This window comes from Pongo pygmaeus, chromosome 19, assembly GCF_028885625.2.
Source record: "Pongo pygmaeus isolate AG05252 chromosome 19, NHGRI_mPonPyg2-v2.0_pri, whole genome shotgun sequence".
Taxonomy (NCBI): Eukaryota; Metazoa; Chordata; class Mammalia; order Primates; family Hominidae; genus Pongo; species Pongo pygmaeus.
This window is the reverse complement of record NC_072392.2, coordinates 58,793,493-58,811,185: the sequence shown is the minus strand read 5'-3', so window position 1 is coordinate 58,811,185 and position 17,693 is coordinate 58,793,493. Positions and strand designations below refer to the sequence as shown.

General features: G+C 45.9%; 2 protein-coding genes and 1 pseudogene across 11 annotated transcripts in view; 2 read left to right on the top strand and 1 right to left on the bottom strand.

The window, feature by feature from the left end:
* Positions 1-11,560, bottom strand: part of TUBD1 (tubulin delta 1) — a 33,565-nt gene extending 22,005 nt beyond the window's left edge. For 3 of the 6 annotated variants that reach the window (XM_054458389.2, XM_063655636.1, XM_063655638.1), the window contains exons 1-3: positions 11,321-11,546; positions 9,461-9,671; positions 4,722-4,869 (exon numbers count right to left, since the gene is read on the bottom strand). In XM_054458389.2, the coding sequence (XP_054314364.1) occupies positions 4,722-4,869; positions 9,461-9,632 (320 nt within the window). In that variant the 5' untranslated portion in view covers positions 9,633-9,671; positions 11,321-11,546. Of the gene's footprint in view, positions 1-4,721; positions 4,870-9,460; positions 9,672-11,320 lie in introns of all 6 variants that reach the window. The other 3 variants (XM_054458390.2, XM_063655637.1, XM_063655635.1) reach the window with 2 other exon arrangements.
* Positions 3,658-4,288, top strand: LOC129017714 (NADH dehydrogenase [ubiquinone] 1 beta subcomplex subunit 8, mitochondrial-like; annotated as a pseudogene).
* A 135-nt stretch (positions 11,561-11,695) lies between the features above and the next one.
* Positions 11,696-17,693, top strand: part of RPS6KB1 (ribosomal protein S6 kinase B1) — a 56,908-nt gene continuing 50,910 nt past the window's right edge. For 2 of the 5 annotated variants that reach the window (XM_054457146.2, XM_063655634.1), the window contains exon 1: positions 11,700-11,948. In XM_054457146.2, the coding sequence (XP_054313121.1) occupies positions 11,808-11,948 (141 nt within the window). In that variant the 5' untranslated portion in view covers positions 11,700-11,807. Of the gene's footprint in view, positions 11,949-12,439; positions 12,548-17,693 lie in introns of those variants that run through there. The other 3 variants (XM_054457143.2, XR_010124539.1, XM_054457144.2) reach the window with 3 other exon arrangements.

Here is a 17,693-nt window from a genome sequence, read left to right as displayed (position 1 = left end):
TCCTATTGCTCAAGGTCATTGCTAAGGTCAGATTTTTCACTCATGCAAAAATTTAAAAAATGGCAACCTCTGGCATAAACGGGTTAACAGGCGAACAAGACTGCTAACAGAGGGAATTTACAGAGTATATAGAAAGTTCTCTTTATTTTTGAGGTTTTAATCAGATACTTTTAATATTCGGGGTTTTCATAGCTGTACTTATTTTGGGGGTACATGTGATATTTGGATATGTGTATACATGTGTAATGATCAAATCAGGGTAAATGGGATATCTATCACCTCAAACATTTATTTTTTCTATGTGTTGGGAACATTACAATTCTTCTCTTTAAGCTATTTTTTTTTCTCTGAGACAGAGTTTCAATCTTGTCACCGGGGTTGGAGTACAATGGCGCGATCTCGGCTCACTCCCCCTCCCGGGTTCAAGAGATTCTCCTGTCTCAGCCTCCTGAGTAGCTGGGATTACAGGTGCCCGAACCACACCAGGCTAATTTTTGTAGTTTTAGTAGAGACGGGGTTTCACCATGTTGGCCAGGCTGGTCTCAAACTCCTGAACTCAGGTGATCAGCCTGCCTCAACCTCCCAAAGTGCTAAGATTACAGGTGTGAGCCACTGCGCCTGGCCACTTTTACTGTTTTGATATATACAATAAATTATTGCTAACTATAATTTCCTAACTGTATTATTGAATACTAGAGTGTATTCCTTCTATCTAACTGTATTTTTGTACCCATTAGCAACATTTTTTTTTTTTTGAAACAAGGTCTCACTATGCTGCCCAGGCTGGTTGTGAACTCCTGGCCTCAAGCAATTCTCCTGCCTCAGTCTCCCAAAAGTGCTGGAATTACAGGCATGAGCCACTGAGCCCAGTGAGCAACTTCTTTTAATCTTCCTCCAAAAGCTCTCTTTTGTAGGCTATTCATTTTCTCCTTTTTTATTTTTTTGTTTTTGTTTTTGTGTTTTTTGAGACGGAGTCTCGCTCCGTCGCCCAGGCTGGGGTGCAGTGGCACCATTTCGGCTCACTGCAACCACCTCCGCCTCCTAGGTTCAGGCGATTCTCCCACCTCAGTCTCCCGAGTAGCTGGGATTACAGATGCGTGCCACCACACCCGGCTAATTTTTGTATTTTTAGTACAGACAGGGTTTCACCATGTTGGCCAGGCTGGTTTCAAACTCCTGACCTCAAGTGATCTGCCCACTTCAGCCTCCCAAAGTGTTGGGATTACAGGTATTAGCCATGGCACCTGGCACCCCCCATCCCACGTCTTATTTCCTTTTTGAGTTAGGGTCTTACTCCGTCACCCAGGCCGGAGCGAAATGTGAAGTGCAGTGGCAAAATCACAGCTCACTGTAGCCTTGCCTTGACCTCTCAGGCTCAAAAAATTATCCCATCTCAGCCTCTCAAGTATCTAGAACTACAAGAGCATGCAACCTTCCCTGGCTAATTTCTTTTTTTTTTTTTTTTTGAGATGCAGACACGCCCTGTTGTCCAGGCTGGAGTGCTGTGGTATGATCTCTACTCACTGCAACCTCTGCCACTTGGGTTCAAGTGATTCTCCTGCCTTAGCTTCCCGAGTAGCTGGGACCACAGGCACAGGCCACCACGCCCAGCTAATTTTTGTATTTTTAGTAGAGACAGGGTTCCACCATGTTGGCCAGGCTGGTCTCAAAGTCCTGACCTCAAGTGATCTGCCCTCCTCGGCCTCTCAAACTGCTGGATTACAGGCGAGAGTCACCATACCCAGCCGCCCGGCTAATTTCTTTTTTCTTTTTTTTGAGGCAGAGTCTCACTCTGTTGCCCAAGCTGGAGTGCCGTGGCACGATCTCGGCTCACTGCAACCTCTGCCTCCCAGGTTCAAGTGATTCTTCTGCCTCAGCCTCCCAAGGAGCTAAGGCCACAGGCACAGGCCACCACACCCATTTAATTTTTTATTTTTTATTTTTTGAGATGGAGTTTTGTTCTTGTTGCCCAGGCTGCAGTGCAATGGTGTGACCTTGGCTCACTGCAACCTCTGCCTCCTGGGTTCAAGCGATTCTCCTGCCTCAGCCTCCCGAGTAGCTGGGATGGCAGCCATCACCACGTCCAGCTAATTTTTTCTATTTTTTAGTACAGACAGGGTTTTACCATGTTGGCCAGGCTGGTCTCAAATTCCTTTCCTCAGATGATCTGCCCACCTCGGCCTCTCGCAAAGTGCTGGGATGACAGGCGTGAGCCACTGCAACAGGCCTAATTTTTGTATTTTTAGTAGAGATGGGGTTTCATCATGTTGGCCAGGCTGGTCTCAAACTCCTGACCTCAAGTGATCCACCTTGGCCTCCCAAAGTGTTGGGATTACAGGCGTGAGCCACTGTGCCTGGCCTTACCTGGCTAATTTCTTTTTAAAATTTTTTCGTAGCGACAGGGTCTCCCTTTGTCGCCTAGAGTGGACTTGAACTCCTGGGCTCAAGCGATCCTCCTGCCTTGGCCTCCCAAATTGCTGGGATCACAGGCGTGAGCAGTGGCCATTCCTTTACCTGGGGCTTTCGATACCAGATAATTCTACAAGTTTATGATACAGTATAATATTTAATATTCCTAACAACAGTCCTGAAACAGTGGTTCTCAAACTGTGCTGCTCATGGCTGGGCGTGGTGGCTCATGCCTGTAATCCTAGCACTTTGGGAGGCAGAGGCAGGTGGATCACTTGAAGTTAGGAGTTTGAGAGCAGCCTGGCCAACGTAGTGAAATCCAGTATCTACTAAAAATACAAAAATTAGCCGGGCGTGGTGGCAAGTGCCTGCAGTCCTAGCTAGTCGGGAGGCTGAGGCAGGAGAATCACTTGAACCCGGGAGGCAGAGGTTGCAGTGAGCCGAAATTGCACCACTGCACTCCAACCTGGGCAACAGAGCGAGACTCTTGTCTAAAAAAAAAAAAAAAAATTTGCTGCACATTAAAGTCACCTAGGGACCTTTAAAAAATCCCAACATCAGGCCAGGCGCGGTGACTCATGCCTGTAATCCCAGCACTTTGGGAGGCTGAGGCGGGTGGATCACCTGAGGTCAAGAGTTCCAGACCAGCCTGGCCAAACTGGTGAAACCCCATCTCTACTAAAAAATACAAAAATTAGCTGGGCATGGTGGCAGGCACCTGTAATCCCAGCTACTCGGGAAGCTGAGGCAGGAGAATCACTTGAACCTGGGAGGCAGAAGTTGCAGTGAGCTGAGATCGCGCCACTGCACTCTAGCCTGGGCAACAGAGCAAGACTCCGTCTCAAAAAAAAAAAATCCCAACATGAGGCCGGGCGCAGTGGCTCATACTTGTAATCTCAGCACTTTGGGAGGCTGAGGCAGGTGGATCACTGGAGGCCAGGAGTTCCAGACCAGTCTGGGTAACATGGTGAATCCTTGTCTCTAGTAAAAAAAAATACAAAACTTAGCTGGGCATAGTGGCCCATGCCTGTAGTCTCAGTTACTCAGAAGGCTGAGGCAGGATAATTGCTTGAACCCAGGAGATGGAGGTTGCACTGAGTCGAGATCATGCCACTGCACTCCAGCCTGGGTGACAGAACGAGACTCTGTCTCTTAAAAAAAAAAAAAAACACCAAAAACCCAACATCAGGGCTTTACCCCAAACCACTTAAATCAGAATCTCAGCAGAAGGGAAACGTGAAGGTGAAGATGGCAGTGGCCAGGGCCAGGGTCCTGGGAGTCCAGTGGCTGCAAAGGGCATCCCGGAAAGTGGTGCCACTGGGCGCACGGACAGCCTCCCGCATGACCAATGACATGCTCCCAGGGTCCTATCCTAGGACCCCAAAAGGACGGGCCACCGCCCTCAAGAAGTATAACATGTGTGTGGGAGACTGCGAGCCTTACCCGGATGATGACATGGGGTATGGTGACTACCCAAAGCTCCCTGCATGAGAGGGATCCATGGTATAGCTGGGACCAGCTGGACCTGAGATTGAACTGGGGTGAACCGATGCACTGGCAGCTAGACATGTATACCAGGAATACATCCCCCACACCTGTTTCTTGGAATGTCATGTGTATGCAGCTGTTCGGCTTCATGGCTTTCATGATATTCATGTTCTGGGTGGGGGACATGTACCCTGTCTACCATCCTGTGGGACCAAAGCAGTATCCTTACAATAATAATCTGTACCTGGAACGAAGCGGTGATCCCTCCAAAGAACCTGAGTCGGTGGTTCACTATGAGATCTGAGGAGGCTTCGTGGGCTTTTGTGCCCTCTAACTAGGATTCCCTCATTCCTAGAAATTTAACCTTAATGAAATCCCTAATAAAACTCAGTGCTGTGGTCAAAAAAAAAAAAAAAAAAAATCAGAATCTCTCAAAGTGAGCCCTAGGCATCAGGACTTTTCCAAAGAACCTCAGGAAATTCTCATGTGCAGCAAAGTTTGGGAACTACTGTCTTGTAGTATTCTCTATCATTGAGATATCTGCCACATATGGACATTACATTGGGAAGTTAGTTTGCAGCATGACAGTGAGGAAGATGGAAAACCCTGCTGAAAGATATCCTTGATTTCAACATTACCTGTACCTTAAGCACAGATATAGGCATGGAATGAAAGTTTCTTCTGGGTAAAATAAAATTCTAAATCTAAAACAGCAATTTCAAGATTATGTGCTTGGTATATCAACTGTACAGTTCTAACTTCGCTATCTATTAATTGACTGTGTAGCTGTCACTAAACTGAAAATCATAAGAAATTATTCTTACCCATATGCCCAGTTGTTTCCAGAACCTTGTTTTTGACAGAAGCATGCATGTTGACCATATTTCCACTGGCCAGACTGGGCAGCCTTTGACAGCGTTTGATTGATAACTTTGGGTTCCATGTCAACAAGAACAGCCCGGGCAATTGGAACTAGAGGGGGAAAAAAACCCAAAAACATCAAAAGAAAAAAAGATTTATTATGTCTTATTTGGGTAACTCAGAGCCTAAGTGTCCAAATCCAAAAAAAAAAAAAAAAAATCCAGGGGTTGGGGATAGAAAGATCTGTCATACTGCTTAGAAATCCCAGTGGGCAGCAGCAGGCATATGCAGATGTTCACCAAGCCCAGCATTTGCTAAGCAGGCTGAATCAGTGTGGGCCTAAAAGAGTATCTGGGTCAGATTAGCCGGCGTGGTGGCATGTGCCTGTAATCCCAGCTACTCGGGAGGCTGAGGCAGGAGAATTGCTTGAACCTGGGAGGCAGAGGTTGCACTGAGCCAAGGTTGCACCACTGCACTCCAGCCTGGGTGACAGAGTGAGATTCTGTCTCAAAAAAAAAAAAAAAAAAAAAAAAAAAAAGGGTACCTGGGTCAGGTCTACAAACATATGCTGAATGCTTATGATGTGCCATGGACTATGATGGGAATATGGAGATAAAGACATTAAACTAGCCTTAGAAAGGGCAGGTGGGAGACTGGGCGTGGTGGCTCATGCCTGTAATCCCAGCATTTTGGGAGGCTGAGGCAGGTGGATCACTTGAGGCCAGGAGTTGGAGACCAGCCTGGCCAACATGGTGAAATCCCGACCCTACTAAAAATACAAAATTGGCCAGGTGTGGTGGCTCACACCTGTAATCCCAGCACTTTGGGAGGCGGAGGCGGGTGGATCACCTGAGGTCAGGAGTTCAAGACCAGACTGGCCAACATGGTGAAACCCCATCTCTACTAAAAATACAAAAAATTAGCTGGGCGTGGTGGCAGGCTCCTGTAATCCCAGCTACTCGGAAGGCTGAGGCAGGAGAATCACTTGATCCTGGGAGGTGGAGGCTGCAGTGAGCCAAGATTGCGCCATTGCACTCCAGCCTGAGCAATAAAAGCAAAACACTGTCTCAAAACAAACAAACAAAAAACAAAAATACAAAATTAGCAAGACTTGGTGGCGTGTGCCTGTAATCTCAGCTACTCAGCAGGCTGAGGCACAAGAATTGCTTGAACCCAGGAGGCAGAGGTTGCAATGAGCTGCGATCACACCACTGTGCTCCAGCTTGGGCAAGAGTGAAACTCTGTCTCAAAAAAAAAAAAAAAAAAAAAAAGACTTGTGGGAAAGATAAACACATCAACACTTAATCACACTGCAACATGATATGACCAAACAAATCCACACCAAAGGAACATCATATTTAGAGGTACAAAATACCATGGGTCCAACATCCAGCTCAGAATTGTTGGAGCAGAGGATGGAGAAGGAGAGGGTAGAAGTGATGGATGGGGATGAAAAGCAGGTAGGCCTCAATCTTGGAAATCTTTATAGGCAATGCTAGAAAAGCTTGAATTTTATCTTTTAGGCCATGTTAAACCACCAAAAATTTTCAAGCAGGCGAAGAATAGTTAGATGTCTGTAGATCATAATTCACTGCAGCCTCAAACTCTTGAGCTCAAGCAATCCTCCCACTTTGGTCTTCTAAGTAGCTGGGACTTCAGGTGTGTGCCATTACACCTAACTAATTTTTATTGTTTATTTTCTAGAGACAGAATCTTGCTCTATTGCCCAGGCTGGTCTTGAATTCCTGGCCTCAAGCAATCCTCCCACCTTGGCCTCCCAAAACACTGGAATTACAGTGAGACACTGTGCCCAGCTGTTAGATGTCTTTTTTTTTTTTTGAGATGGAGTCTCACTCTGTCCCCCAGGCTGGAGTGCAGTGGTGCGATCTCAGCTCACTGCCAGCTCCGCCTCCTGGGTTCACGCCATTCTCCTGCCTCAGCCTCCCAAGTAGCTGGGAATACAGGCGCCTGCCACCACGCCTGGTTAATTTTTTTTGTATTTTTAGTACAGACAGGATTTTACCGTGTTAGCCAGGATGGTCTCGATCTCCTGACCTTGTGATCCGCCTGCCTCAGCCTCCCAAAGTGCTGGGATTACAGGCATGAGCCACCGCACCTGGCTGATGTCTTTTTAAACACAGCAGTACGGAGGATGGATGTGATAGACAGTAGACTCCAGGCAAGGAATCCTAAAAGGAGTGTCTTGAGACAGTCCAGGTAAGAAAGAACAAAAGCCAGACTAAAGCAACGTCAGTGAAAGTGGAAAGGGAAGAACAGTTTCAAGGAGTATATAGGAGGTCAAATAAGCAGATCTTGTTTGATGGTATGTATGCAGCAAGAGCACAAGAACAATAACGGATGCCTTGGGTATAGAGATGTTGAGTTTGAGGTTCATATGAGAGATGTGGGTGGAGATATCCACTAATCTGTCTAGAGCTTTTAAGAGAGGCTGGGCTAGAGGTCTGAAAGTCACAGGTGTAATAAATGTAGCAAACTATGAGAGTGAAATTGCCCAGAGAGAATTATGCAAGTGAGGACAGGGGAGATGCAACAACTGGAGAAGAAAAGTGGGGTGACTAGGAGAAGGAGGTTCAAGGAGAGAGTTGTTTTTTGTCTTTTTTTTTTTTTTTTTTTGAGATGGAGTTTCGTTCTTGTCGCCTAGGCTGGAATGCAATGGTGCAATCTCTGCCTCCCGGGTTCAAGCGATTCTCTTGCCTCAGCCTCCCAAGTAGCTGGGATTACAGGCACGCACCACTACGCTCGGCTAATTTTTGTATTTTTAGTACAGATGAGGTTTCACCACGTTGGCCAGGCTGGTCTCGAACTCCTGACCTCTCAGGTGATTCACCCGCCTCGGCCTCCCAAAGTGTTGGGATTACAGGGATGAGCAACCATGCCTGGTCTTTTTTTTTTTTTTTGAGATGGCTTCTCGCTCTATTTCCTAGGCTGGAGTACAGTGGCAAGATCTCAGCTCACTGCAACCTCCCTCCCGGGTTCAAGTGATTCTCCTGCCTTAGCCTCCCGAATAACTGGGATTACAGGTATGTGCCACCATGTCCGGCTAATTTTTGTATTTTTAGTCGAGACGGGGTTTTACCCTGTTGGCCAGGCTGGTCTCTAACTCCTGACCTCAAGTGATCTGCCTGCCTCAGCCTCCCAAAGTGCTGGGATTATAGGCGTGAGCCACTGCGCCCTGCTGGAAAGAGTTTTTATATGTTACTGTTATCAAAAGCAGTAGAGAAGTAAAGTGAATTAAAAGAAAGAGAGGCTGTGTACAGTGGCTCACGCCTGTAATCCCAGCACTTTGGGAAGCCTAGGTGGGCGATCATTTGAGGTCAGGAGTTCGAGACCAGCCTGACCAACATGGTAAAACCCCATTTCTACTAAAAATACAAAAAAGTTAGTTGGGCGTGGTGGCGCATGCCTATAGTCCCAGCTATTCAGGAGGCTGAGGCAGGAGAATTGCTTCAACCTGGTAGTCGGAGGTTGCAGTGAGCCGAGATCGCACCACTGCACTCCAGTCTGGGCGAAAGAGCTAGACTCCGTCTCAAAAAAAAAAAAAAAAAAGAAAGAGAGCCTGTAATCCCATCACTTTGGGAGGCCAAAGCAGGCAGATCACTTGAGATCAGGTGTTCAAGACCAGCCTGGCCAACATGGCAAAACCCTGTCTCTACTAAAAATACAAAAATTAGCCAGACATGGTGGTGGGCACCTGTAATTCCAGCTACTTGGGAGGCTGAGGCAGGAGAATTGCTTGAACACGGGAGGCGGAGGTTACAGTGAGCCAAGATCACACCACTGCACTCCAGCCTGGGTGACAGAGCGAGGCTCTCTCAAAAAAAAAAAAAAAAAAAAGAGAGACAGAGAAAAGAAAGCCAGACATGGTGGCATGCACTGTAGTCCCAGCTACTCAGGAGGCTGAGACCTGTGAATAGCCACCGCACTCCAGCTTGGGCAACATAGTGTAGCAAGAACCTGTCTCTATAAGAAAAAGAAAAAAAGAAAAGAAAAACAGTAGTTGGATCTGGTGATTCGGAGGTCACTGGAAACTTTTCTTAGAGCAGCTTCAATGATGCTATGAGGGGCAGAAGCAGTATCATAGGTGGTTAAGCAGGGTCCTTTTATTTTTTTTGGAAACAGTCTCACTCTGTCACCAGGCTGGAGGGCAGTGGTGCGGTCTCAGCTCACTGCAACCTCTGCCTCCTGGGTTCAAGTGATTCTCCTGCCTCAGCCTCCCAAGTAGCTGGGATTACAGGCACACGCCACCACGCCCAGCTAATTTTTGTATTTTTAGTAGAGATGGGGGTTTCACCATGTTGGTCAGGCTGGTCTTGAATTCCTGACCTTGTAATCCACTCGCCTCGGCCTCCCAAAGTGCTGGGATTACAGGCGTGAGCCACCACGCCCGGCCAGCAGGGTCCTCTTTTGAGAATCTTAGATGAAAGGCAAAGAGATAAGAAGAAGAAAGCTATAGTCAATAGATGAGTTTTGTTTGGTTGGTTTTAAATTGGTGAGATCTGAGCATGTAGAAGGGAAAATGTCATTGGAAAAGCAAAGATTATTAACATAGAAACGAAAAGCAAAAACAAAGTAATTCCCTAGTGAGATGGGAAGGAATGGGGTTTGAAAACCATGTGGAAGGCCTGGCTTTGAAGGGGTTGGTTATATCAGAAGAAAGGAGAGGATTGTGGGCCATACCTACCTCCATTCTCCTCCTCACTGAAGAATCTTTCTTTGCAAGATGCTTGATATGCCTCATTCTCTCTCTTAGAGCAGAGTCCCTGGGAACTGTGTGAATCACTAAGCAAAGCATCAAAAACTTCAAAACCAATCTGATTGCCACACTGACCAAGTTGCACTGTTACAATTGACATGCTGAGCCACAAACTAGGTGTATTGCCTCTAAAAACAACCTGTAATCGAAAAAAAATAGGCTTTGAGAACCACTACATTACTTACAAGAACAAATAAAATGCCATATATGTTAATTATATATCAATAAAAAGTCTTTTTTTTTCCCCCCTGAGACGGAGTCTTGTTCTGTCACCCAGGCTAGAGTGCAGTGGCATGCTCTTGGCTCACTGCAACCTCTGCCTCCCAGGTTCAAGCGATTCTCCTGCCTCAGCCTCTTGAGTAGCTGGGATGACAGACATGCGCCACCATGCCTGGCTAATTTTTGTATTCTTAGTAGAGATGGGGTTTCACCATGTTGGCCAGGTTGGTCTTAAACTCTTGACCTCGTGATCCACCTACCTCAGCCTCCCAAAGTGCTGGGATTACAGGTGTGAGCCACCGCACCCGGCCCAAAAAGTCATTTTAAAATGCCACATACATATATAATATTGGAGATACAACAGCTGTGTTGTCTAAGGAGCTAGTCATTCAGGGAAGTTCTCTTACTCTCTATATGGTTTTGGGATTTGTGATTTACTGTACCTGAATCCATTCATACACAGCTCAATAGTTTCCAAAATCTGATTTGTAATCACTTTTTTCCTAAACATACGTTTAAAACAAAACATTCTCCTCAGTTGAGGAGTGATAAAAGAAAAAAAGAGGCTGGGTGCGTGGCTCACACCTGTAATCCCAGCATTTTGGGAGGCTGAGCTGGGAGGATCACATGAGCCTGGCTGTTCCAGACCTGGTCAACGTGGCAAAACCCTGTTTGTACAAAAAATACAACCATTAGCTTGGCGTGGTGGTGTGCGCCTGAAGTCCCAGCTACTCGGGAGGCTGAGGTGGGAAGATCACCTGAGCCTGGGAGGTCGAGACTGCAGTGAGCCAAGATCTTGCCACTGCACTCCAGCCTGGGTGACAAAGTGACATCCTCCTGTCTCCAAAAAAAAAAATTAAAATAAAAAAATAAAAACAAGACAAAACAAATGCTGATTGAAGAAATTAGCAGTACCACCCTTCACACCACATGAACATGTGGAACACAGAAGTGTGCTCAACATTGTACATTCAATTAACATTAATTTTCTCTCTTCTAAATAATGGCTTACGCTTTCTCCACTAGTCTAGCCTGGTAACTTTAGTAAGACCTGTAAGAAAGATTTTGTGTTTAGCTCAGGTAGGAGAGCAAGAAAGATGCAGCTTGGAGAAAGAAAACCAGATGAAATATTAACCGGGCTCAATGGCTCATGCCTGTAATCCCAGTACTTTGGGAGGCCGAGGCGGGAGGATCACCTGAGCCCAGGGATTCCAGACCAGCCTGGGCAACACAGCGAGACCCTGTCTCCATTTAAAAAAGAAAGAAAGCAAAAGAAACATTAGAGCAGGTCCTCATTATTTTTACCTAGGAAAAGACAATTTTTGATAAAGACTTCACATCAGGTCTATGCAGCACTGGAAATGAGCCGCGGGTTGTGAGACAGACTCTGTGCTTAAAATGTCAAACCGGTAAAGTAGGTATATTATTATCCTCATTTTACAGATAAGGAAACTGAGGCTCTGAAAAGTTATTGACTTTTCCAAGGCCACAGAACTAGTAAACAGCAAAGCCAAAAGGTCTCCCGTTCCCCACGGGCCCCACGAGTTCCCCACACGTAACCCAACTCACCGCCAGACGCGGAGCAGAGCTACTGTCCGGTTCAAACTTCGGACCAACCTACTCACCATGCGCATGCTCACTTTCAACACGAAAAAACTTACTGAGAACGAATGCGCATGTTCCATAAACGGAGAGTTTTGTTGTGTATATATTTTTTCCTATTCAGAAAGATTAATTACGCATGTTCAATTTCAATTTACGAACTTCGGCTATGGTACGCATGCTCACTGTCCACCGAAAGCTCTAGCTGACAATGCGCATGCTCTAGTCGCCAAGCGCGGCTTCGGCTGGTGTTTTGCGCATGTTTCTGCCAGCACCTGGATCTGGTGATAGTTCTGCGCATGTCCACCGCCCACAGTTTGGCTTCACGGAACCCTGTACGCATGCTCCTGCGCTGAACTTTAGGAGCCAGTCTAGGGCCTAGGCGCAGACGCACTGAGCCTAAGCAGCCGGTGATGGCGGCAGCGGCTGTGGTGGCTGCGGTGGGTCCGGGCCCATGAGGCGACGGAGGAGGCGGGACGGCTTTTACCCAGCGCCGGACTTCCGAGACAGGGAAGCTGAGGACATGGCAGGAGTGTTTGACATAGACCTGGACCAGCCAGAGGACGCGGGCTCTGAGGATGAGCTGGAGGAGGGGGTGAGGCCCGGGGTCCCCGGGGGCCCGAGGTGACAGGGCCGGGGCGGCGGCGCGGGCTCAGGAAGCGCGGTGTGTCCTAGAGCGTGGAGACCCAGGGGGGCTCCTGAGGAGCTGAGGGTCGCGGGGCCCGAGACAGGGGAGCGGGCGGGGCGGTCATGGCCCTAGGTGTGAGGCCTCTGTGGGGCTCGCAGGTGCAGGTCGCACCCTTAGCCCCAGGTCATTGCAGCCCCGAGCAATCTGCAGAGGGAAAGAGAACGGGCGCGTGGTCGATTCCTCGAGCTGTTGGACTTGAGTGTGGCGGGGCGCGGGTGGCGTGAGCGTGTGTTGGGGAGACGGGGGCTGCTCTTGCTGGGTGTCCCGTAAGTGCAGGTGAAGTGTGGAGGGTTTCCCTTCGAGTCTAGAATTTCAAGTATTGAATCTTCAGACCTCCCACAACCACCTCTCTTCTCGGCCTGTCGCTTCTCTCCTAGGAAGCGCTCAGCTGTTAGAAGTGACAGCTGAAAACTTCTGTCGGGAGTAGCACTGCCGCTGCTGTTACAGCCACCAGGAGTTTTATTTCGGGAGCAAGGGGGCTCTGCTGCATCTTCCAATCTTCCAGGGTTTGTTTGTTTGCTTTTTTTTTTTTAACCCCCTTCCGTGTGACTTTTTAAAATAAGCATTTATAAGGACACACGGCACTTGTAACCTTTGCCCAAGTTGAAGATGTCTGTATTTTTTTCAGAATAATTAATGTAATTTTGGGGTGGAAAAAAAAACCAGTGGAAAAAAAAAAACAGTTGACAGCCTTGATTTAGCTTGCCAGAAATAAGTTGCCTGAACAGAGACTTGTGAATGGTGGTATGAGGGCTTTCCTTGCTGTAATTTAGGGTGCTAAATTTAGAATTGTATTTCCTAATGCATAGCTTGGTTTTACCTTGTCTGGCTTAGTGGTTTGTTAATCTTTATCGAATAACTTATTTTCCCTAGATAAATTTATCAAAAAATGACAAATTGCACCTGAAGTTCAAAAATGTTGTCATACTAAACCACTGATCCTGGACCAAATGATCATCAGTTGATAACCTCTTGGTAGTTTAGCATCTAAATTCCAATGTCTAGTTGAATACATGGGTTAATGACTGATGTCAGATGTTTGCTCTAATTACATAGGGGCTTCCTTTTCCTTGCCTCACCCTCAGTTTTTCTCCTCTGGCACCTGCCCTACTGTTGACAAAAGATTGAGATGGTGTATATAAAGAATTTTGAACACTTTAAGAAACTAAGTGGCCTAAAATAATACGGTTCTTTTGGTTTGTTTCTTTTGTTTTGTTTTGAGACTGGGTCTCACTCTATTGCCCAGGCTGGAGTGCAGTGGTGCGATCTCAGCTCACTGCAATCTCAGCCTCCTGAGTAGCTAGGATTACAGGCATGCGCCACCACACCTGGCTAACTTTTGTATTTTTAGTAGAGACAGGGTTTCACCATATTGGCCAGGCTGTTCTTGGACTCCTGACCTCAAATGATCCACCAGCCTCGGCCTCCCAAAATGCTGGGATTATAGGCATAAACCACCGTACCCGGCCAATACTGTTGTTTTCATAATCAAATGAGACTAAATCAAAATCACACGGTTTAGAAAGTAGGTATTGAGGTGTGTGCTTTTTCTTTTCTTTTCTTTTCTTTCTTTCTGGTTTTTTTTTTTTTGTTTTTTTTTGAGACAGAGTCTCGCTCTGTCACCCAGGCTGGAGTGCAGTGGTGTGATCTCGGCTCACTGCAACCTCCACCTCCCAGGTTCAAGCGATTCTCCTGCCTCAGCCTCCTGAGTAGCTGGGACTACAGGCACGTGCCACCACACCTGGCTAATTTTTTGTATTTTTAGTAGAGATGGAGTTTACTGTGTTAGCCAGAATGGTCTCTATCTCTTGACCTCGTAATCCGCCCGCCTCGGCCTCCCAAAGTGCTAGGATTACAGGTGTGAGCCACTGCGCCCGGCTTTTTTTTTTTTTTTTTTTTTGAGACAGTGTCTCCCTCTATCACCCAGGCTGGAGTGCAGTGGTGCGATCTTGGCTCACTGCAGCCTCTGCCTCCCGGGTTCAAGCGATTCTCCTACCTCAGCCTCCCGAGTAGCTGGGATTACAGGGGCGCGCCACATCACCCGGCAAATTTTTTGTATTTTAGTAGAGACAGGGTTTCACCATGTGCCCCAGGCTGGTCTTGAACTTCTGACCTCAGGTGATCACCTGCCTCAGTCTCCCAAAGTGCTGGGATTACAGGTGTGAGCCATCCCACCAGGCTTTTTATTTTATTTTATTTTAATTTTTTTTGAGACGGAGTCTCACTCTGTAGCCCAAGCTGGAGTGCAGTGGCCCGATCTCGGCTCACTGCAGCCTCCGCCTCCTGGGCTCAAGCGATTCTCGTGCCTCAGCCTTCCGAGTAGCTGGGACTACAGGCGCGCACCACCATCCTGGCTAATTGTTTGTATTTTAGTAGAGATGGGGTTTCACCATGTTGCCCAGGGTGGGCCCTTACTCCTGAGCTCCAGCGATCTGCCAGCCTTGGCCTCCCAAAGTGCTGGGATTACAGGCGTGAGCCACTGCATCCGGTCGGTGTGTGCTTTTTCAATGATGTTTTCATACAGAATTCCAATTAGCCTCTTAATCAAACATAATGGTACACTAGATACAATTGGAAACAAATATGAGATTACTTTCATTATATATACCATATACCATACTCTTTATCGGTTATATTGGTTCTCTATGACAGTGGCTTTGGAGCAGGGCAGGGGAGAAAACTGGACAGGAAGGTGCTTTATGTCTTCATTAGTTGAACTGATAGAATTTCCAGACTGGGTTTATTCTTTTTTTTTTTTTTTTTTCTTTTCTGAGACAGAGTCTTGCTCTATTCGTCCAGGCTGGAGTGCAATGGCGCAATCTCGGCTCACTGCAGCCTCCACTTCCCAGGTTCAAGCGATTCTCCTGCCTCAGCCTCCCGAGTAGCTGGGATTACAGGCGCCCGCCACCAGGCCCGGCTAATTTTTGTATTTTTGGTAGAGACGGGGTTTCTCCATATTGGTCAGGCTGGTCCGGAACTTCCAACCTTGGGTGATCTGCCTGCCTTGGCTTCTCAAAATACAGGTGTGAGCCACCGCACCCAGCCAGGTTTATTCTTTTTTGAAAGTACAGTACTCTATTAAAATTCCTGTATAAACTGGGAATTTTCTTTTCACTTTCTTGTGTTTCAAGAACAGTAGGTGTTCCAGGGCTTTTGTCCTGCTGGGTACAAGCAAGTAGGATTTTGAGAGGGTGTGAGGAGGAGGTCAGAAAAATTGGTGGAAATAGGAAAGAGAAAGAAATATGGCCCCAACCTTGGGGAGAGAAAGTCTGGGGAAAGAGCAAAGGCAATTAAAGAGGGTTTTGAGGAAGAGACTTCTGTAAAATATGTCTTAGCAACACTTTTTGGAGTTGAAAATATTTCTTTTTAGTGTGTTGTTTTTTCTAAGAGGTGCCTCAAGATGGATAATGGAAGATTTGGAGTAGGATTGGGTTGGCAATCCAAGGAGATTCGGTGACATCCACATTACCCTGAAATAAAAAAAAAAAAAAAAAAAAAAAAAAAAATTTTTGGAAAATGAGAGAAGTTTAGATTCTTAGAAAATCTTCTGATAGTTTCTATTTGTGAATTTATAGACTAATTAATTTATTACACAAAGTTTTTAAACATTGGTGCATATCAGAGCAGTCTTCCTCATTTTATAGTAAGGAAACTGAGGCATAGGCCAGATGATAGCCAAAGATCACATAGTGATAGTGTCTTCTGACTTAATTCAGCAAGCTTCATTGCACAGGTTCTTCACTGCATTTACTGGTCGTGTTTATAATGTTCCTCTTTGTGGTATGTCAAAAGTGAATTCAGATTCCTTTGGCCATACTCACTCTGTGACCTGGAGTAAATTCCTTAATGTCTGATGTTTTCTATAACATGTGGGTTACATGAAATAAGTACATAAAGTACAGTACTCTCAAAATATCCTGGCGTATTAAACAATTAGCTAGTTCACAGAAATTCAGCTTGTCTTGTCATTGCTAAGGAACCAATCATTCAGGTTTACCCTCATATGCCTAGAGACTTAATAATTGCAGTTAAACTAGAGGTGCTGTGTTTTTACAACTGTAGTATCATAGTGTGTATTTTTTTTAAAACTAATTGATCCCGTTAGAGAGATGTGCCTTTCAAGGTACATTACAGAGTGACTATGCGTTAGTAAATGTAGGTATCTCCATAGTTTATTTAATTAGAGATTAAAAGATGAGACTAAACTGATACATTTATGGACAAAGTTGAATATCTGCCACCTAACTTAAAAAAGATCCTGTTTAAGGCCAGGCACAGTGGCTCACGCCTGTAATCCCAGCACTTTGGGAGGCCGAGGCAGGTGCATCACGAGGTCAGGAGCTGGAGACCAGCCTGGCCAATATGGTGAAACCCAGTCTCTACTAAAAATACAAAAATTAGCCAGGCATGGTGGTGCACACCTCTAGTCCCAGCTACTCAGGAGGCTGAGGCAGGAGAATCTCTTAAACCCAGGAGATGGAGGTTGCAGTGAGCCGAGATCACACCACTGCACTCCAGGCTGGGCGACAGAGTGAGATTCTGTCTCAAAAAATAAATAAAAAGATTCTGTTTAAATATCTCAGAGGAATATAATCAAAGCCTATTGATAAGAGGGGAGTTTTGCGGGAGAGGGTGTCTTTTTTGTTTATTTGTTTCACTGTTGATGATATTATTTGGGGCAGTGAATTGAAACTAAGGAAAAGTTTTCCTTCAGAGAATTTAGATTGCAAAAATATTGGAATCTTCTCTGCTCTCTATAGCATTAAGAGTAGTAGAAAACTGTAATGCAATTTTAAAAATTCTCACTTGGTACTCTTATTTCAAAATTTGAAATAATCACGCAGGCTTACTGTACAAGTTTCAGATTGGGACATCAGATTTTTATTGAGTAAAAGGTTTAAAATTTTTGAAAACCAAAGTGCTATATAGATAGTATATACTCAAATATTCATGATTATGAAAAATTATAGAAAAAATATCAATACTTATCTTGCTTTGTAATATATACTTACTATAAAGCAGCAACTTTTTTTTATTTTTTATTTTTTATTTTTTTGAGACGGAGTTTTGCTCTTGTGGCCCAGGCTGGAGTGCAGTGGTGCGATCTCGGCTCACTGCAACCTCTGCCTTCTGGGTTCAAGCTATTCTCCTGCCTCAGCCTCCTGAGTAGCTGGGATTACAGGTGCCCACCACCACACCCAGCTAATTTTTTGTATTTTTTTGGTAGAAACGGGGTTTCACCATGTTGGCCAGGCTGGTCTCAAACTCTTGACCTCAGGCGATACACCCGCCTCGGCCTCCCAAAGTGCTGGGATTACAGGCATGAGCCACCGTGCCCGGCCAGCAGCAACTATTTTTAAATAGCCCAAGAGTTTAGGCAAAGTTCTACCCTTTCTTCCATTTCCTCTAAGTTACTGAATCTTGTCAATCCTAATGAACACAGCAAAGACATTGGATAGGCCATAAAGCTTAAGGCAGCAGAAAAAAATTAGGAGTAAAGAGTTTCCTGGCCTGGCGGGGTGGCTCATGCCTATAATCCCAGCACTTTGGGAGGCCAAGGTGGGCAGATCACCTGAGGTCAGGGGTTCGAGACCAGCCTGGCCAACATGGTGAAAACCCCGTCTCTATTAAAAATACAAAAATTAGCCGGGC